This window comes from Panicum virgatum, chromosome 1N, assembly GCF_016808335.1.
Source record: "Panicum virgatum strain AP13 chromosome 1N, P.virgatum_v5, whole genome shotgun sequence".
NCBI lineage: Eukaryota > Viridiplantae > Streptophyta > Magnoliopsida > Poales > Poaceae > Panicum > Panicum virgatum.
The window spans coordinates 30,375,328-30,396,568 of record NC_053145.1 but is presented as its reverse complement, the minus strand read 5'-3'; the positions used below and the strand labels follow the sequence as shown (position 1 = coordinate 30,396,568).

At 44.5% G+C, this 21,241-nt stretch overlaps 1 protein-coding gene across 16 annotated transcripts; it reads left to right on the top strand.

The window, feature by feature from the left end:
- Positions 1–1,752: 1,752 nt before the first annotated feature.
- LOC120655617 (putative pentatricopeptide repeat-containing protein At5g43820) lies at positions 1,753–14,791 on the top strand. 16 transcript variants are annotated; one of them, XM_039933528.1, is made up of 6 exons: positions 1,753–3,840; positions 4,268–13,795; positions 13,910–13,956; positions 14,136–14,211; positions 14,298–14,333; positions 14,582–14,791. In XM_039933528.1, the coding sequence occupies exon 1, from the start codon at positions 2,008–2,010 to the stop codon at positions 3,628–3,630; it is 1,623 nt and encodes a 540-aa protein (XP_039789462.1). In that variant the 5' UTR covers positions 1,753–2,007; the 3' UTR covers positions 3,631–3,840; positions 4,268–13,795; positions 13,910–13,956; positions 14,136–14,211; positions 14,298–14,333; positions 14,582–14,791. The 16 variants fall into 16 exon arrangements, 6 of the variants coding, with proteins under 6 accessions (XP_039789462.1, XP_039789459.1, XP_039789463.1 ...); XR_005667619.1 differs by having other exon boundaries at positions 1,780–2,079; XR_005667628.1 differs by lacking the exon at positions 1,753–3,840 and having other exon boundaries at positions 11,071–12,095; positions 13,395–13,795; positions 14,049–14,211.
- Positions 14,792–21,241: the final 6,450 nt, after the last annotated feature.

Here is a 21,241-nt window from a genome sequence, read left to right as displayed (position 1 = left end):
TTGTGCATTTATTTGTGTGTACGAAATTAAGTATATTGTGTATGTACTATGTCTAAATGTCTTGTTTAACTAGTTGGCAGTGCGTATTTCTATAGAATTTGGTTGTAATGAACGTAACCTTTAATGTAATATCTTATGTGGTATCTTGTTTAACGTTATATTTATATATCGTTCATTGTATCAAATTGGCTAGCCCCAAATGCTTGGACACATAATGTGACACATAGAAAATAGCTAAATGAGTACACATCCATGATACTGAAGAATCCAAATTATTTCAGTACAGTTTGCTTCACAATCTAGACCGATGAACAATATATGTTACACATTATTTCATGAAATCATCTAGGTAGTTACGCACAGGGGGAGGAACATCATCTCTTGGAGGCCATGGTTTGGGGGGCATGAAATCATCTAAGTCGTGATCCCAGTTAACAGAACTTGGTGCTGGAGGTGGTGCAGTTTGACTTGACGAATCTCTTGACTTTCCATTTCTCTCTTTTATGATTCTACTTTCATGTACAGGGGGGACATCAGGTGTTCGAGGCCACGATTTGGGGGGCATAAAGTCATCCATATCGTCATCCCAGTTTGCACAACTAGGTGCTCGAGGTGGTGCAGCACGACTTGACGAACCTCCGGTCACGTGTTCTTGCGGAGGCCGAGAACTATGACCCGAAGATCTTTTCCACCTCCTTCGTCTAGTTTGCGGCATAACTCCACCGAAGATACATACCAATTTTTTGAAATTTGGTATTGATTTGTTAATCAACTCCGTGTCCTCGGGGTAATCCTAGCATATAATTACACAATAATTTTACTATTTCGTAAATATGGATTACAAATAACGGACGTGATTAGAACTGAATAAGAGTTACCTTAATGTGCATCTCATACACCTCTGGCCGCATCCATATCTTACAAGTAGTTTGTAAGAATCCAATAACATGTTGATGATTCGCTAGTTCACATACCCTCATGTATATCTTCCTACGTTCTAGCAGATATTCCTTTAAATCTTGCATTGTAATACCTCGAAACAATGTCAAATATTTAAACTCAACTAATTTGGACAACACCATCTCTATCGTACCATCCGCTAATGGATCCAACTTCTTACTGATTACAAGACGTGTCATGATCTCAAGAAATATACTGGATTTTTCTTCGGTCCATGAAAATCCAACAGAATTGGAGGCAGACATTGCCTTATGCTGCAATAACAGTAAGGTACTGTCATACTAATTTTACTATTCTATATTTCACTATCCAAAATCTAAATCTATTCTAATTCATGATTATTTTAGAAACAAGTCCATAATAGTTGAGAAATATTGGTTACCTGCGGTTCGAATCAAAAATCCTGCAGGGCTTCGCCGGTTTTTTTACCTTCCTCACCCCTCCTCTCTCATTCTCTCCTCTCTAGATCTCGTGGGTAGAAAATAAGGTTGCAGAGGGAAGGGTTGGAGTTTTATATTTGAGGAGGGAGCCTGCCGCCCCCCTGCCGGGCGGCAGGCCCCCTGCCGCCCCACCAGTTGGCGGCAGGGGGCCTGCCGCCCGGCAGGGGGGCGGTAGGGACCTATATATAAATAAAAATAAAATTTTTTTGCGCAGAGATCCTTGCGCCCACCTGCCGGGCGGTAGGGGTATAGATTTGTAAAATCTGAATCAAAAATATATTTCTGTAAAAAATGTTTTCGAAAAATATAAAAATAAAAAAAGCGCGTGTAGTTTTGTGGATCTCGCCCAATCCATTCGCTCTCTCCGCGTTCTCGAGCCTCTGTTTCGTCTCGTCTCTCTCTCTCTCTCACAGTCACAGAGTCTCTCTCGGCCCCTCCTCTCCCAAACCTCACCGCCAGCCGCTCCCGGCGGTTGTTTCGGTTCTAGTTCCGACAGGGTCGTCGTCGGTGTCGACGAGGCGCGCCGATCGAGTTGTGATCCCGCGGGAAGGTCCGGCGGATCGGCTACCCCACGCCAGCGCAGCACGGTCGCGGGGGAGGCGCAAGGATGGCTGCCCGCGGCCTCCTCCTCCACAGCCGCAGCTACTCCGCCTCCGCCTTCGCCGCCGCCGAGGACATGGTCATCTCCTCCCTCCGCCTCCTCCCTTCCACTCCCCTAGCCAACCCACCTCCACTCCCCACTCGTACCCAATGTATCGACCTCCCTCTAGACCCCCGTCCACCACCTCCGCCGCCGCCTACCGCCCTGCTCCTCTCCGCCGCGGACCGCCTCCGCGGGGTCTTCCTCCGCAAGCCCCTGGGTCGCGCCTCGCTCCACCGGGCGCTCTCCTCCACGGGCCTCGATGCCACCACCGCGCTCTCGCCGGAGGTTCTCGCCGATGTCGTCAACGCCGGCGATCTCGGTGGCGCTGCCACCGTCGCCTTCTTCGACTGGGCGGTTACCAACTCCAATCCGCGCCCATCCGTCCGCACCTGCAACATCGTCATCAGGGCATTAGGGAGGAAGAAATTCTTCGGTTTCATTGACGATGCCCTGCAGATTATGCGCAGAAATAGCGTCTTCCCAGACCTGACCACACTGGAGATCATTTTGGATAGCCTAATTGCCGCCAGGCATGTCAGCAGGGCTGTTGAAGTGCTCAGAACTGACCAATTTGGATTTGGAATTGGGAAAGCTTGCTGCAGAAAGGAAGCCCTTACTATCCTCATCTGGTGCCTTTGCCGGAGGTCACATGTAGGCCTTGCCAGTTCGCTCTTGCAAACTGCTCGAAAGGAGTTCCTTGGTCTCGATAACCATGTGTACAATGATGTGATGGGTGGCTTTGCGAGGATCGGGAGTGTTGATAAGATGCAGGAGATCTGGACAAAGATGCAGGAGGATGGTCTGGTGCCAGATGCGGTCTCACACTGCCATCTGATTGAGGCCTTGGGTAGAGCAGGGCGGACTGAGGATGCACTCAGGGTGTTTGAGAATATGATACATGAGAGATATGGTCCAACTACAATGGCCTACAATGCACTTATTTTCAATTTTATCTCCATTGGGGATTTGGACATGTGCATCAAGTACTACAAGGATATGTTGGACAAGAATTGTCTGCCAAACATCGACACATACATCAAGATGATTACAGCCTTTCTGAAAGAGCGAAGGGTGGCTGATGCGCTCCAAATGTATGAGGAAATGTTGGCTCGAGGAGTTCTGCCAAATACCGGGGTGATAACAAAATTTATCGAGCCATTGTGTAGATTTGGACCGCCTCATGCTGCTTTGATGATTTACAAAAAGAGTAGGAATGCTGGTTGTGTAATATCCTTGAAAGCTTACAAGCTTTTGCTCGAAAGGCTTGCTAAATTTGGGAAGAGTGGAATTGTTTTGAACATATGGGAAGAGATGCAAGAGTGTGGATATCAACCTGATAAAGAGATTTATGAGTTTATTGTAAATGGGCTTTGTAATGTTGGCAAGGTTGATGCAGCTGTGTCTGTGGTGGAGGAATCACTTCGGAATGGATTCTGTCTTGGGAGAATTGTTTACAGCAAACTGAACAACAAGCTGTTAGAAATGGACAAAGTTGAGACAGCATATAATCTGTTCAAGAAAGTCAAAGATGCACGAGCACTTACTAACTCACGCAATTATTGTCGTGCTAATGGTTGGCATTCCTGAATCCTGACTCTTGAGCATAATCAGTTTGTGTTTGAATGGTATATCCGCTATTCCGCTCGCTGATGACTGGTGAGAGGCAGAGAGCAGTTTCATATGCCTGGGCAAGAAGAAGGCTGCAACGTCCAGGTTCTTCACTCGGCCGCAGGGTGAGGAGGAGGCCCCGACGCTCGGGTACGACAGCAAGCGGGTCGGTGGCAACGGCAACATCAGGTGGGTTGAGTACCTCCTGCTTGGCATCACACACGCCGGCTCTGTGCCCGTTGCCTCTGCATCCTCCTCGACATTGCTGTGCGCCGCGGCTGCCGCCGGCACAGACGCCTCATCAATGGCACGGCAGGCACGCTGCCAGGAAGCGTGTTCCTTCCCCAAAATCCCCAAATCCCATAGCAATTCCCAAATCCAGTAGCAACGAATCGCGTAGCAACAAATCCCCTAATCGTTGTGGTCCAGGGCCGCCGAGTTCAGCGTCGCCGAGTCAACTGGCGTAGGGGAGGAGTCGCCACCACCGCATCGCGGGGGAGGTGTGGTGCGGCGGCGGCCCATCGACACCGCCCTCCCGTCGCATGAGCCCTCCTCGCTAAATCCACCGCTACCACCTTCTCTTGCACTACTCATCCTTGTGCTTTTGTGCCTCCAGGTCTGGGGAAGGAAGCTTGTTCCATGCTGGAGTTCGCCTTCCTCGTCGCACACCTCGCGGCCGCGGGGTCATCGCCACAAAGAGGAAGAAAGCAGCAGAACCCGCGTTGTTGATCCATCTGGTCGCACGGAGGTTCGATCTGTGGTGCTCACTCCCTAAGTTCGCCTCCTCAATTGGCATCCGTGTCTGTGGCTCGATCTGGGGCATCTGCCCCTACTTAGCAGTTGTGCGATTGAGAGGAGCAGAGTTGCTGGCCACTGCTTAGATTAGATTGTCCACGAGGGAGATGGATTCGGAGGAGCCGGTGCCGTGTTTGTGGCTCGGGTAGGCGCAGATGAGGATAGAAGAACAGGGAGGAGGTGTGCTGGTGATTATATTGTTTTGGGTCGTTACTTTCCCATTTGGAGGACGAAGAGGAAAGAAACCAACTATTGGGATTGCTTGTTTGGTGGAGGAGAGGGAGAAGAGAAGCCTGAAGGAGGAAAGCTGCTGCTGCTGTGTGTGCTTTACAAGGGCTGGCTTGCTAGAGAATAAAAGGCTTGGAGCATTTATAGTGCCTTATTCAGAGCATGTCACAGGTGCTAGCATATTCGTCAGAGATTGTATTGTTTTATAAGTAAGTTCCATTCTGTAGCTGAAGTAAGAAATTGGCATCATTCATTGTTTTCTTTTTAACCCAATTCATGGTTGTGAGTCTGGGCAATCTATGGTTGTTTTTCATCAGATGTTTCTATTAACTGAAAATTTATAGTAGTTGCTTCAAATTCAGAGTTTGTTTTTGTCAATCAATTCACGGTTGTGAGTCTGGGCAATAATTAAATTCTTTTTTCTTGGAAGCATACTACATTCCTTCTAGTATGCTTCATAGGCCTTGTCATGGCTATTTTGTGATCATCATCGACCTGTTGATGAACCAATTTTATGAATTATCATTGTGTAGTGCACTGTTTCGCTCTATATACATGTCATATGCTTTTAGGTATTGCTATGTTCTTGCTGAGGGGGTTGTATATCTCACTGGAACTGTGATGATTCTAAAATTGCTATGTACTTTTCTTTTTTTTTCGATATGAGACGTACCCCCATGCCCATTCCAAATGAAACAGAAATACCAGTGTGCATACAAGAGAGCGAAGGGGTAGAGAGGGGGGGGGGGGGGAGGGAGGTAGAGGAGGTATTGTCCAGCCTGATTCAGACTAGTCGAGATAGATGCTATGTACTTCTCATGATCAGATGTAAATATCAGTATTTAGAAATAACTAAATTTTATTGATATCTCAACCTATCTATTCACTTTTTTCTTCTTTTTTACATTTGATCGAGAGGTTCTATCATGCACTACAAATGAAACCAAGCTATGGAATGCAGGTAACAACTATTCTATCACTTGTCATCGAGCTCAGCTGGTCGTGCAGTAGTTCTTTTGTTCTTTTTCAAAGGGACGTGCTCTTCTGCATAAGGTATCTCCAACTCCAATATTGCATCTATTGACATCTGGGTTGCTCTGTTTTCTGTGTATATTCGCCGTTTGTCAAGGATGCATGGTAGAACGTGAAAAGAATTCACATATAAGATACACATGAAAATTGCTTGCCAGAATTTGGCTCATTAAATCCTTAAGGTGTGGTCGTTTTGCTTGGTGTTCGGAACTTCAGTTTACTCTTCAATTCATCAGATTGTGAATAAAGAGTATTAGTTTGGTAATTGGTATTTTTTTTTCTAGATCAATGTTCCAAGCTGACTCTGCTGGTATTTCTGGCAATGGAGAGAAAATAGCTTCTACTTTGCTTTGTTTTAGTAAATTGCTAGCCTAATTCCGTACATTGAATAACCAGATTGTGGTTCTTGTGCATTTGTTTCTCTAGATCAGTATTCCAAGTTAAGTCTAATGGTATTTTACTGTAACTAAGTTGTGATCCCTATTTGTCTGTTTGTTTCAGTTCAGAATCAATGTAGTTGATTACCTTCAGTATATCAATCTGCAAACTAAATCAGATGTGGTTCTTGGAAATCTGATAACAGCTAATATAAGCATTCCATGTACATTAATGATTCACATATGATCTGCATGCAACTTTGTGATCCTGTATGGATTGGTAGATGACTCATTAATATATTAAGCCCTGCATTTAAAATCAATAATTCAAACGGTTGTTCCAGTGCAGTAGGACTGGGACCAAAAACCTCCCATATGCACCAACGTAAATCAATTGAAGAAATGACAAGTTTTTCCCATGGTGTGGTGGCTATGATCCCTTGAACCGTTTTTCTTCATGTGTGCAACAGGGCAACAAATGGAAAGAGTGCATGAAGAAGTCTTACTCTTCCTTCGAACTCCGGCATCTGTTGAAGCACCTCATCTAACATTTGGAATTTCAATTCATTCAACTGATCCTTGTACATCTTTTACTCCCTCATCAATGATATATGCTCCTTCAGTTTTACACAACCATGCCACTTGTTTTCAGACATTTTCTGCAGTAGTCTGTGGTATGCCCTTCAGATTTAGATCTATAGCATCAAATGACCACATCAAATAGTTATACAGATACCCACTTGAGCCGTTTAAGGAACCAGATACCCACTTCGAGAGTTTATGGACATAGGTGAGAATCCGAAAAAGGTTTATGGGCCCCTGGTGTATTTTCTCAATAGAACATATGTGCTGATATTACTTGAGAACTTCGCAGGCATGAAGGCCAACACACCTACACCATTATATAGTTTTTGAACCAAAATGGCCATTTGATAATGCTGTTGAATTATTGTGTCTAACCCACTCATCCCCCTAAAACCTGGAGAATAACAGGCTAGAAAAAAAGTCACTTACACCATATTTCTTTAAATTTATTTTATTTTGTTCAAAAATTGTGTGCCGTAGCATCGCACGGGCCTTTACCTAGCTTTACATCTAAGCAAATAGTCACATATCTGTTATCCGGCCTATCTCGACATGGAAAATATACATGAGATCTGCAAAATTCAATGCTAATGCTAGCTGCATCGTTTTTTATTTTATTTAACATGACCTCTATCTAATGGTTTTTCTTTTAGTTACTGCAGGTTCAACAGCACATTAGTAATTTAGTCTCTAAGTATTTTCTCTTCTCATCAAACCTTTTCTTTTTTGATATGGAGGATATATTTCTGCTATTTTGGTGCGCTTACTTCTCAAGAACATTTGGGTTAAATATTTCATGAACTCTAGTCTCTATACATTGTGTAGTGCGAACTGACAGACTAGCTGAAATGATGTATGCTAGTGTTATGGGCAGTCGGCTGGGGACTGACTGGGCTGGGTTAGGGTTAGAGATAAGTTTAGATCTCTTGCTTAGGGATCAAGTAAGCCTCTCTATATAAGGAGGGGATGTACCAATGAAAGGCAAGCAATGAAGAGAAATCAATCTAGTCCCAATCCCCAATCCAAGTCTACTCCCAGTCTAAGCAGTGTTGCTGCCCGAGTATCCTCTTTAATGATGTTTACCTCCTTGATGAACTACGGTTCGTAACATCTAAATTGTTAGATTTACTTTGCTTTACTAGCCTGCATTTAGACTTTGATTTCGTAAAATTTAGTGATATTCCCAGGCATCTGATAGTTTCCTTGCATAGTCCATTATGTTCCATTTACAATTACTGATAAGTGGAAGTCCTTGGCTAGAATATTTTACGCATCTTGTTGGGCAGGCTAAGAGCTGGTTTTATTTTGCATTAGAGATCATGGTGTGCCTTAGTACAGAGAAAAATTAAGTAAAGACTGAAGTGCCATGTTACAGGATTGTGACACCAAGATTATTTTCCTTCTTCAAGTAAAGATTTTAGTGTTCTGTAAGGAAGATCTGATCATATTGCATCTTCACCTGTAACTGTAAATATAAGTATAGGCTCAATGAATTAATGTATGTTATTGTCTTCTACAGAAAAATAGAAATAGAAGCTCTCTGTCATATTGCTGTGGAGCAATGACATGCTTGCATTATGATCGTTGATCCATCAGTCAGCAATCCTGTCATGTATGCTGCTAGTGTTCCCCATAAAGTCTCTATTTTTTTACGTTGCTTGAAATGTTGATTTCTTGATCAAACGCATCAGGACCATGCATTTGTTTAAAAGATGCTACTATAATATATTAACGTTGTAGAGATGCTACAAATGCATCTTGCTTATTGGCATTTTCCACCAGGGCCAAGCAGTTTGTAACGTCCCCTGTCAGCTTTTGGTCCTTCAGTACCAATTTAGCTAGGGATGCCATTTAACAATCTACATTGGCCTTGGCCTTGTTTGGTTTCCTAGAATTTCAGGAATAGTAACACTTTGACCGCTAGTTACTGTATTAAATAAAATAAATGTAGTTTACAAAACCAACTTCAGAACGAATCTAATGAGGCATTTGACCGTGTGATTAGAGGATAGTTAATGTAGCATCGCTGTAGTTAATCATGAATTAATTATCGTCATTAGTTTCGTCGTGAAAAGTTGTACCAATCCCTGGATGGGTTTTGCAAATAAACTTCATTTAGCCCTTCATATGGATCATAGAAGACGGCACTGTTCCTGGAATTCCAGGAAACCAAACAGCGCCATTGTATATCTCTACATAACGAAATCTGCTCCATAGGATCTGGCGTCTTATTTGGCCACGTCGCTGGCCGTTCTCTTCCGTTGGATGTTGATCGGACCATCCACAGTTGCAGTCAAATTACCTAGCGTTTCTAGACACTTCGTCCCGACTCCTGAGTGTCCGCCGCTGCCGCCGTTGTCCACCTACCCCCTCGCCGGCGCACAAGGAGCTGTCCCAATCCTCCTCACAAGGGCCATGGACCCAATCTCGTCTCGCTTTCATCACTCTCTCCAGCTAGTGCCATCCGCACTGGAATCTTTTTCTCCCATCTAGCTGACGCTCCTTCCCACTCATCCACAAGCACCTTCCATTCCCCCAGCAGTTGCCGGTCGATATTCTCCTGCCAGCTGCAAGGTCCGTCGTCCTCCACACCTGGCTGGTGATTCGTGAAGGAGCCGTGGTGTCTGCGCCAGCGCAGCTCAAGGCTCTCGCGTCGAAGAAGGTGAGCCGCACCAGCCTGCACTGCAAATAGCGGCCCTTGGGGCCTCTGTCACCACAGAGCACGACTGGTAGTGCCCCTACAGCCAGAGCGGTGGTCAACATGTACGACGCCCAACAACTGCTTGAGGAAATGCCCCAAAGGCTCTAAGGTAAAGGTGCTCACTGAAAGTTGGTGTTTGGAGGAGTTGTAGCCCAGTAGGACCTGCCAAACATAAAAATACGACTTCGATTCAAGAAGGGATCACATAAGTTTGTTGTGAAAATTATGGTTCACTTTGACCCATCTTTTCTATCTAAAATTACATATATAATTTTCAATTTATCCCTAATGCTTCATAATTTATCCCAAGCTACTGTAAAATTCTTTTATATGTTCAATACAAAACTGCTGGCTATTCCTGCATGTTCAGTCCTCGTGCTAACTCTTGTTCTCAAGTTTAATTTATGCTATCTTTGCATTTTAATTCTGTACAAACTACATATATTTCGTATGCATTCTTGATTGCCTTTTTGGCAGGTTGTCTCGGGTGTGATGAGGATTTTAAATCAAATTAGCTCTCCACTTGTCAGTATCTAGCAAACTTTCTCATGTGCATAAGCAGATGCTAGGTTAAAATTTCATGTGTAAGAGCCAATTTTGTACTTGAAAGTGAGTTCCTTATACTGATGTTTTTTGCCCATGGCTAGAAGTGCCTTGATTGGTTCAAAGCAACTGGTTAGTCAGTGCCATATATCAGCTTGATTGCCGATCCGCTTGGCTGCAGCATCTAATGTGGCACCCATTTGGTTGTGTCGTCATGAAATTATCTGCAGGCTTTTGAACAGGCTGTGGCCCATGCATAGATTGTTGTTCCCTTTCTTTGTCTGTGAGTTAAGGGATTGTAGTTGACAAGTGGTTTGCAGTTTCCACAAATCATGAGCTCAACCACTTCACGATGAATTATTAGCTTTTTATCAACCAATTGTGCACCATGGAGAATACCAAATCGGTTAGTGCACTGCTTTCTTAGGATTTGACTAACACATGTTGAGTATTTACAAGCAGCCAAATATTGCCAAAGCCACCAAGGTCAAGCTTGAGTTCTTGCCACATCAAATTGGAGGTATTGGGCTTACTGTCATATAGCATTGCCAAACTTGAACTTGGGAAATCAGCCTTTTCTGGTCGGAGTAGCCTTTTGAATATTGCATATATTATTTCTATGCATAAGGTATTAATTGTCAACCTTAGTTTTTGGCACAGGAAATGATCATTATCAGCTTGAGAACCTCAATGCCCACAATGAAGGTTTTGGTTCTTGACTCCAGATGACCTAATTTGAACTCAGTTGTCGGCTTCCCTGCTCGCAAAAGCTGTGTATAATTATGAGTCATTATCTTTGCTTGCTTTTAGACTTTAAACATAATCTAGCTAAATTGTTTACAACTTGTTTCTTCTTTCCTTATACAGCCTCACCATGGAAGAATATGGAAAACAGTCGAGAACTAGAACAGCAAGTGGCATGATGTTGACTTCGCCAATAAAACTTCAATGAAACAATATAGCTTCTTGAGATGCTCAATTGAAATTCCAAAGTGTGTATCAGAGTACTTTTGCAGGAAATAGACATACTCGTGACTTCTGGATGGTTGATCCCCTATAACAGCTTCTTATGTAAATGCTGCTTGAGGATTTCATGCCCTTCCATAAGATTGTCATGGCATTTGCTCAAAGCTAAAATTTTATACGCGTTACATTTCTATATATTAATTGTGCACCGCTCGGTGCACTCCTAGACTATCCACGTTAGCAAAATTAATATGCACCGTCCGATTCCTATCGTCCGGCGTCCATTCTGTCGATGCCTCCCCTCCGCCAATATGCGCTGCTCTCGGACGGAAGCTTCTCGACTTCAGCTGTCCGCCCGCGAATCCTCCACGTCGATGCTCTCCGAACCTTATTCTTCCTCTTCCTCCCTCTGCCCTCTCCCACTCGCTCCCTCTCTTCCTGCGCTCGTCGTCGGTGCTGCCTGCACGCGATGGCTGGCACTGTGCCGCCGGAGGCGGCTGCCTGCGGACCTGCGCGGTGCCGCCGTTCGCGAGGCCCAGCGATCCGCCGCTGCCGCTGGGCGCAGGCCTCCCAAACCCTAATCTCTTTTGTTTTCGCCCCTGGACCTTCGTTGCCGCCGCCACTGCCTCCTTCCCCGACGCCGGCCGCTGTCGAAATTCGTCGTCTCCCGTGAGCCTCCCTTCGATTCATCACGGCTACACCTTCACCTTTCCCTCCGCGGCCTATTTGAGCCCTCACCCGCTCGATTTCTCAGCCGCACAGCGCTCCCGGCGACCACCTCCGCCCGCCGCTGCCATCCTCCGAGGATCTCCTTGGACTCAGCGCCAACGGCGGGTCGGCGGCGATGGGCAAAGCGGTCCAACACGCCCACGGCCGGGCCTTTCCCCATGAGCGGCTTCTTTTTCAAGGCTTCGCCCCAAGAGCCGCAGACGCTGACCTCTCCTCACCGTCGGCCTCCAGCATCGCCGTTTGTCTTCTCGGCATCACGGCCGCCGCGGCTGGCGGGAGCAAGAAGCGGCAGCGGCCAAACCTCCACGTCAAGACGGCCTCGCGCTGCATGAACCCCCGGCAATGGGAAGAAGAGACGCCGCCGCCGCCGCAGAAGCTCGCCAAGACGAACTCACCTGACAACAACGAGTCCTCCCGTTCGGGCAACATGTCCAGATGGTGCTGTTTGTTCATCACTTTGCTGGCCACGACGGCCAACTGACCAAACAGTTAAGGCCGTGCATCTTCACTTTCTATTTTTTTTTGCCTCCGTGCGTCTGTGATTCCAATGGTTGCATTGCTGCAATTCCATCCCCTGCTGCCTACAAGTGCTTCGTCCATGGAGGATTTACACAATGTGTTCCATGGCTTGCTTGTGCAACCTGTGCTTCGGCCATAGAGGATGCACGCTATGTGTTTGATGGTTTGCCTCTGCAACACTGACCAATTAACCATGCGAAATTAAGCTAACAAGGAGTCCTATTTGATGGGGGGGAGGACACATCCAGGCTATTTGCCTTCTCTAAGTTAATGTTTCTTGCTCGAATATGAATTTTATTTTTGAAGCAATAATTTAAACAAGTTAAAAGTACCTTTGATATGATGCTCCTTTGTTGGTCTCACATATAAAAAAAAGTTCAGTGAAAAAGCACATATTTGACTGATTGGTCTCGCATAAAAAAAAGTAAAAATTTTGTTAGAATGCTAAATCACAGTTAATATTTTTCTCATGTTTAGAACTAACCTTACGACTGATTGGGATATGGACATATGCAGATTGGTATTTGCATTTTGCAGCTTCAGGTATCTGTAAAACAATTGGTTCCATGGAACCATGCAATACTCACCACAAAAAAGGGATGTATATTTCAACAGAAGTTTTTTTTTGAGCAACCAACAGAAGTATTTCATATTGCTCTTCTTTTTGTTGAAAATGCATAATTATGGCAGCAGATAAAGGAAAAAGGGAGGTAGTTGATAAGCTCTCTTAGTTTGTGGTGGACTTATGCCTGCTGTTCAAAAATCCTTATTTATGTCAACCTATGTTAACTGTCGGCTCTGATTTTAACTTTCTTATTTCGATTACGGTGTCTACAAGATCCAGCGCTATAGTTCCAGGTAAGCAAGAAAAACCTCCTATTCCAAAGTTGTAAATACAGTTAAGAACTATAATTTTTTTTGCTTATATTTGACAGTGAAAACATTTTTCATTATCTTTAGCTTGAAATACATGGATAGTGAAGGGTTATCAGCCAATTGAATTGCAACCTCTCCACACAGTGGATTTATATAGTATGAAGGGATTGTGTAATGTATCTATATGTTTTTTCAGTTTTTTTGCCGTGTGATAAATAACAGCTTTGATGCCAGTCACAATAGCAATTGCATAAAGTTTATTCTAACTTTAGTAGATAGGAAGCTAAATTTATTTGAACTTGAGTGCTTAGTATTGCTTTGAATATTGAATGAACAACGCAGGTGAGTGCAAACAAATCAGATGTGTTATTTTGGTCACCTTGAAACTGCAGGTGGTATGCACATGGATAGATATCATTGACATAGGCTCAGAGGATGCTCTCTGACGGCTGTATGTACCTTTTGCAAATTATCTGTCTAATTTTAGACAAGAAAAAGGCAAAGCCTATTTCTAATTACAGATTCTCACTGGCTTATATTGTTGACACAAAGTTCATACACTAATTAGTCCATGGGATCGCAATGGCATGGTTAACTATGATATTGATTCTTGTGGAGCGAACACGAGGCGGCGTATGGGAAGGTGAAGCTGATGGAGGGAGGGCGGTGTGGTGGAAGGATCTCTCATCTATAGTCTCTCATCGGCGGAGGCGTTCGTGGGGGGCGGCGCCAAGAAATCCAGGACATCTGCATCATCTACCTTGAGGCCTTCTCCTGCAGCGACCCCTCTGCGGTACTGCACCCTGCTTCCCTGCAGCCGTACTGAAGGAGATGGAACTTCGATTTGGGTTATGCCTTGCTCGGGCTCTTTAGCATGCTTGCTCTTTCTTGCTTGTGCTTGGCGCAGGTGACCATCTGCAAACACGAGGTCCACCTCCAGGGCATCCTTCAGTGGTGAGCATCTGCTCTGTAAATCTGCAGCTGCTTCGTAAATCTGTAATAGCTTTCTACAGTTCTTCAAGTTCTTTTGATATCTGTGTTGCTAGGATCATAGTGGTTGCGCCTAGGACTGCATAGCCATTTCGTGGATATATTTTCTAATCTCCCCCCCCCCTTCTACTGCTGTTTCTAAGAGAAGAAGAAAAAATCTCATTCGCTTCTAAACTGATTTGATCACGGTGTCTGCAAGAACCAGTGCTGTAGTTCCAGGTAAGCAAGATAAACCTCCTATTCCAAAGTTGTAAATACAGTTAAGAACTATAAATTTTCTTGCTTACATTTTTTACAATATACAGATGAGGATGACCCCAATGACGCTTACTACTATGCAGGTTAGTATACATAATACTCTTTACTAACTTCAAATAGCAAACCTATTTCAAACCATCTAAACTACGCATTTTGATATTTAAATTACAAATTTATAAAAAAAATACAGATCCAGATCGTGAACCCAAATATTGGTAACCTAACTAACCAAGTGCGTATTCAGTGCACAACAATATAATCTTCTTTTTCTTCTTTTATTTTCCCTTTTTTTGTTGAGTTTAAAAACTATCACTGATTTCTTGATTGTCAGTCCCTGCAGCAAAACGGCAAGACCCCCAAAACATTCTCGTGCGAAGCAAGTAGACAAAATACTATCATTTCCAAGACTCCAACTCATGTCCTCTTCCTGTGTATATACTTATGTATGTCTATAAAACTATCAGCTTGTATATAACTAGATATCTATTTTGCATATCAACAATTTATAATACCCTATCGTTATCCAATTACCTACACAAAATACAAACTACTTTTGCACTGAGAATGCCAACCTGCAGTATTAACCATTATAAACACAACGATAGCGCGCCAAGGGCGCGCGCAAAGTACTCGTTTATAGTACTTGTTGATCTGCGGTTGAAAAAGCAGAGACAAGTAGAAGACCGGAATGCATTTCCATACTATGTCTCGGCTAAGCTAATTTACTCAGAGGGTAACCAAACAGCAAGACAAATAAAAAAAACTCTTATCCTGTTACAAATAGAAATATATCAAAATCTGGCATTAATCACTCATGTATATGTTATACGTTGTACCATTTTTATGCTCATCAAAGGGTTGAAGCTACAAAACTGAAGTAACACGAAACACTGGCCTGATTCCAAATGGAATTTTTATGCTCATCAAAGGGTTGAAGCTACAAAGCTGAAGTAACACGAAACACTGGCCAGATTCCGAATGGAGCGGCAACGCCGCGCCAAGAGTTCTAGTGCAATTCTAGAAACCAACCAAGACCTGCGGGTGGAATTTTGCTAGGTACACACACATGACATTCGCAAAAGAGAATAGGTTGTAGCTTATGTTCTTTTTCAGTTTTTCTTTTGAACACATTTTTTGTGTTATAACAATTGCATACGTGCCAATTACAACGTTACATATATCGACATGTGCAGCCAGGGGTGATAATGGTTTGCTGGCCTAACTAACATGCTATTAAAAAAGAGTGGTGTACATGTACATCCCGTGAATGGTTGCGAGGAATGATATGTGTGATCGGATTCACGCGTCAGTGACCTAACGTCAGGGGGCGGAACCGTTTCCCATGGAGGTAGAGTTCAGGTCATCTTCATCTAGTGTGAAAGCGTGAAGCACCTTTAACCTGGTGGCAAAGCAACCCTTTCCCGTCTCTTGTAGGCGCTACAGGAGCGAGCGGCGAAAGGGTGGCGAATCCGCGTCCGGGGCCGATTCCGCTCCCTCTCCTCCTTCTCCGGCGTCCTCGTCGGCGCCGGGAGAGGAAGGGGAGGGGGGAATCGACCGCCGGTGTCCATACTAGTCTAGATAGGTTAGTCTACGCGTAGTTAGGTTCCTCGTTGTCGGTTTCGGCGGCGGAGGTTTGCTTCCGGGAGCGGCGGCGGCTCCGGCGGAGAATAAGGTTCTTCCTGGCCAGCGGAGGCATGCGGTTCTTCGTCGGCTTGGTCAAGCTTTTGGCTCTCCTGTGTATCTCCGGCGGTCGGGTCTTCGATTCCGGCGGTTCACCAGTGAGGTTTGGTTCCCTACCTGTTTGCGGAGGGGAGGGTAACTGGTGCATTCCTGTGGGTGTGCGGTTTGTCCGGGTCGCTGAGTTCCTCGGCGGCGCCGGATTCTTCTTTCGGTCGCTGGTTGTCTGGCTGGTGGTGGCGGATCTCGTGTTCCTCTTCCAGCTTGTCAAGGTGATGGCCGATAGTCTTTCAGCGGAATCGAGCCGTTTGGTAGTGTATTAGGCGGTGGATCTTGCGGCTTTTCTAAGGTTTGGGGTCCCTTGGCATGTTGAGAGGTGGAGGTTGCTGGCGGTGAAGTTGACGAACGGGATGCCGGAGAAGTTGAGGAAGATGAATAGTAGTCGTAGGGGCTCCTTTGTAATTTTTTTTTCTTCGAGGTCTTGTTTGTAAAAAGAGGATGTACTGTGCTGCGGTTTAATATATCTTCTCTTTCGCAAAAAAAAAGCACCTTTAACCTGGTACCTAAGCAATTACAAAAATTGTGAATCTAACTTTTCTCCTCGTTCTCCAACCGGCAGCCGGCCACGTACAACTAACTTGTTCGTTGTTCAGACAAAATCTATTTTAAACGTAGCACTCGATACAAAACATAACATCTTTGCTAGGGGTTACTTTCCCACCACCCTCTGATCAGTTTGATCTCGTGGGATAGGAACTTAGTCGACCACAATTTAATAAGAGCGGTGATAGCACTTGCTATTAAAACAAGAGAGTTGCTAATTTTCACAATTTTTAAATTCTCTTAGGCATGGAACAAGCATTTGATGCTCTTCATTATATGACCCTATTAGTTTCTTCATCCTTGCAAACCTCTAATAGCTTTTCCACCCTGCATCTCTAATATCAGCGACATAGCTATTTGTTGTGTCATTATGTTGTCCAGCGGCATCCACCTCATATGTTGACCGCCATGCGTATTTACATTACTTTTCCCATTACTATTTAGTCGTCAAAGTTGTAGAAACGTGTTCAAATTCTCACATATTTATTATACAGCTGGAGATTTCTTCCTCCTGTTCGGTTCGCTAGGCTGGACGCGGCTGGGGTTGGGGCTGGCGCTGGACTTGTTAGAAAGCACGCGGCTGCGGCTGGTCCTCAGCAGCTCCAGCCCAGCCGAACGGCACCCTTGTCGTTTTCAAATTTAGGTCGTACCATTACTTGTGTGCATAATAATAGGAAAAAAGATTTTTTTTTTGAAAAAATGTGACTTGGAAAATCATAAAGTTGGCAAATCAATGTGGGCAAATTGCCCCCTTCCTTTCCTTCCCAAATTGGAAAAAGTCCTTTTTGCCTCCCTGAACTATGGGTCGAATTTGAGTTTCCTCCCTAGACTCGAAAACCAGAAATGTTTGGGTCCCGAACTTACGAAACCAGGCATGCGACCTCCCGGAGACCATTTTTAGGCGGTTTTGTCCGACGTGGCGCCCTGTCACCAGTCCGCCGTGGAGAGTGGACCGAAGACGTGGCACTGGGCCCACCTGTCAGTGAGACGACCTGGGAGTCCAATAAAAAATGGCGACGCCACCCTCTCCTGCCTCTCGCTCGCCATTCCCCATCCAGCCATAACGCTAGCGGGCTTCGCAGGCGGGACACATAGGGCGACCTCCGGCAAGCGGGACACATAGGGCGACGACTGCACACTGTTGGAGTTCCCAAGCGGACCGAAGGAGTCGACCGGGGGGAGCTTCGCCGCGACACATAGGTAGGATTCGATTATTGAAGTTGTGCTGGATTTCTTGAATCTGGTGGTGCAATGTATAGATTAAGGGACTGTTAGGTAGATGCGGTTGGTTTTTTAGTCATTGTTGTTGTTGGGCAGTGGGGAATGGAATTCTTTTATCGTTGTTGGTGGATTTGTATATTGGTCGCGGTCTTTGTGTTAATCGATGTTTGTCAGATTTGGTCTGAGTAGTAGTATTGGGTGTGCATTTGCGCAGGTAGGCCAGAACATCAGATATTGCAATGGATCCGCTAGACACACTTGCAGTGAGGTTCCATTTTGGGGGGGGGGGGGGGGAATTCCTGAATGATGGAAAAAAAACGCACTACTGTGGAGGCAACGAGACAATGTCTGACATAGATAGAGATAAGATTTCTCTACCGGAGCTAGTGGGTCACCTGCGCGACCATTGTGTGGTGAAAGAAGGAATGTTAATGCATTGGTTGTTTCCTGGAAAAGAGTTAGAAAATGGCCTGCGTGTTTTGGTTGATGACAAGGCATGCCAATACATGTCTGACTGCATCACAGATGGTGGAGTTGCAGAGATTTATGTTGAGGATGAACCAACAGAGATGGAAGAAGATGAAGATGGTGGAGAGGCAAATGCAAGTGATTTTGAGGATGAGCTAGTGGATATGGCTGATGGGGGAACAGATTCACATGATGGTGAACCAACATGTGATGAAATTGAAGAGGTGCAGACAGATCAGTTGGTTTGCATGAAAGCAAGATCTGAGTCTAGGGAAGAAATTGAGAGGCAGATCAAACAGCTTACAAATTTTTACAGGAGTCCAACCAAGAAGGGAAAGGAAGTCTGTGAAAGCAGTGGGAAGTCAAGTAAAGATGGCACTGGGCACAGGGATGGGTCAGAATCTTCAGAGGATAGTGACTATGTACCTGGTGATGCTTGTTCTTCTGAAGAAGATGAAGAAGCAGATGAAATATTGAAAAGGTTCAAAACCTTTAAGAAGGGATTGAGAAGTGGTGGATTGGCTTCACTAGATGATGTGTAAGTCAGTGGTCGTGCTCCAAAATAATCAGAAATTGAAGTTCCCATTGAAGGCTATGATACTCCATATGCTGACTCAGATGATGAGGACTCAGTGGAAGAGGTTGACAGTGATGGGCAGTTAAGGAAAAAGAAAGACCACTACAAGAGATTCAAAGACAGTGATGAAGTACCCAAGTTTGAATTGGGAATGAAATTCAGTGAGAAGAAGGAATTCAAGGATGTTATAGTAAGGTATTGTTTGCATGAAAGGAAGGTAGTCAGGTTTGTCAAGGATGACCCCAAAAGGGTGAGGGCAAGATGTGATTGGGCCCACTGTCCTTGGGTTTGTTTATGCTCAAGGAACTCTAGGTCAGAGAGCTGGCAGATAGCAATATTTAACAATGAACACACTTGTCCACCTAGAAGGGACAACAAGCATGTAACTGCTAGAAGGATAGATGAGAAGTATGAGAAGTTCATAATCTCTAATCCTAGTTGGAATTTTGCCCAGATGAAAAGCACAATGCAGAAAGAAATGTTTGCAGATGTGTCCATCTCAAAATTGAAGAGAGCCAAAGCAATAGTGATGCAAAAGGTTTATGATGCTAGCAAAGGACAGTATGAGAGACTGTATGACTAACAGTTGGAGCTGCTTAGGAGTAATGTGGGCACTACAATTGTGATACACAAGCAGCCTGATGTTGAACCACCAACCTTCTGGAGAATGTACATTTGTCTTGATGCATGCAAGAAAGGGTTCATGGCAGGATGTAGGAAGGTTGTTGGCCTAGATGGTTGCTTTTTCAAAGAAGCAACCAATGGTGAATTGCTTCAAGCTGTAGGCAGGGATGCCAACAACCAAATGTATCCAATTGCATGGGCTGTTGTAGACAAAGAGAATAATGTCAACTGGGATTGGTTGTGATTTGCTGTTTAGGGACATACAAGTTGGAGATGGAAGAAACTGGGTATTCATTTCAGACCAGCAGAAGGTATGTGTTGCTTCTAACTTCTAAAAGTCTGCATAATTATAAATTAATATCTTTCTAACTCACTGTGTTCTTGTAGGGTATTCTGAATGCTGTTGAAAAGTGGGCACCAGAAGCTGAACACAGGAATTGTGCAAGGCATATCTATGCCAATTGGAAGAAAGAATTCCACAAGAAGGAATGGCAGAAGAAGTTCTGGGCATGTGCAAAGACTTCAAGTCCAATGTTGTTCAATCTTGCTCGAGCCAGGCTAGCTCAGTACACCCCAACAGGAGCTCAAGCCATTATGAGGACTCATCCACAGCACTGGAGCAGGGCCTATTTGAGGTTAGGGACAAACTGTGACTCAGTAGATAATAATTTGTGTGAATCATTCAACAAGTGGATAGTTGAGGCTCAGTTCTATCCTATCATCACCATGCTTGAGACCATTAGAAGGAAAGTCATGGTTAGGATCCAGGAACAAAGGGCCAAATCAGAAAGGTGGATGGGAAGAATTTGTCCAAACATTCTCAAGAAATTGAATGCCTACATAAAACTTTCAGGATATTGCCATGCAATAAGTAATGGGGCAGACAAGTTTGAGGTCAGGCATTGGGATCACAGGTTCACAGTGGACCTCCAGGAAAGAACTTGCTCTTGTAGGTACTGGCAGTTATCTGGATTGCCTTGCTGCCATGCAATATCCAGTATATATTTCAAGACAGGATCTCTTGAGAACTTCATTGCAGATTGCTATTTAGTGGATAGCTTTAAACTGACATACAACTATTGTTTGGAGCCGGTTGAAGGCCAGGATAGCTGGGCAACATCTGATAGGCCCAAGCTCAAAGCTCCAGGATACATCAAAATGCCTGGGAGACCCAAGATAGAGAGGAGAAGGGAACCTCATGACCAACCAAATGCAAATAAAAAATGTCAAGAGTGGGGACTGTTATTAGATGTCAGAAGTGTAAAGGTGTTGGGCACAATAGGTCATCTTGTAAGAAGAGGAGTGTCACAGCTGCTGCATCTGGTGGCCAGTCTACAACAGTGCCACTTGCTCCTGCTCCATCTGCACCACCTACACTTCCTCTAAGTTCCACAAATCAAAGCACCAACAACAGTAAAAGGAAGGTCCCCTCACAAACTGCAAGTCAAAAATCTGTTGGGACAGCTACTGTCACCAAAAAGGTAAATTTATTTTGTCACAAACTTTACAACATTGAGTTGTTGGACATAATTATATGACATTTTTCTTGCCAATGCTTGCAGTCAAAAACATTAGGCCTTGCGCATACCAAGGCAAAGGCCAGGGTTAACACTGCTTCAACTGGGACAGCTACTGTCAACCTAAATGCTTCTGCAGCAACTTCCAATGTTACAATCAACATCAAAGCTGGATCAGCATCAGCCCAGTGCTCTACACAACAACCCTTAAAGAAGCAACAGCAACAGAAACCATTGACTTCAAATGCACCAATCCTCTTTCTCCCTCCCTGGGATTCTGCTAAGCTTTGATAAAAGATGAGCT

Coding starts and splice junctions, on each gene's coding strand:
- LOC120655617 (XM_039933528.1), top strand. CDS start 2,008: ATGGCTGCCCGCGGCCTCCTCCTCCACAGCCGCAGCTACTCCGCCTCC.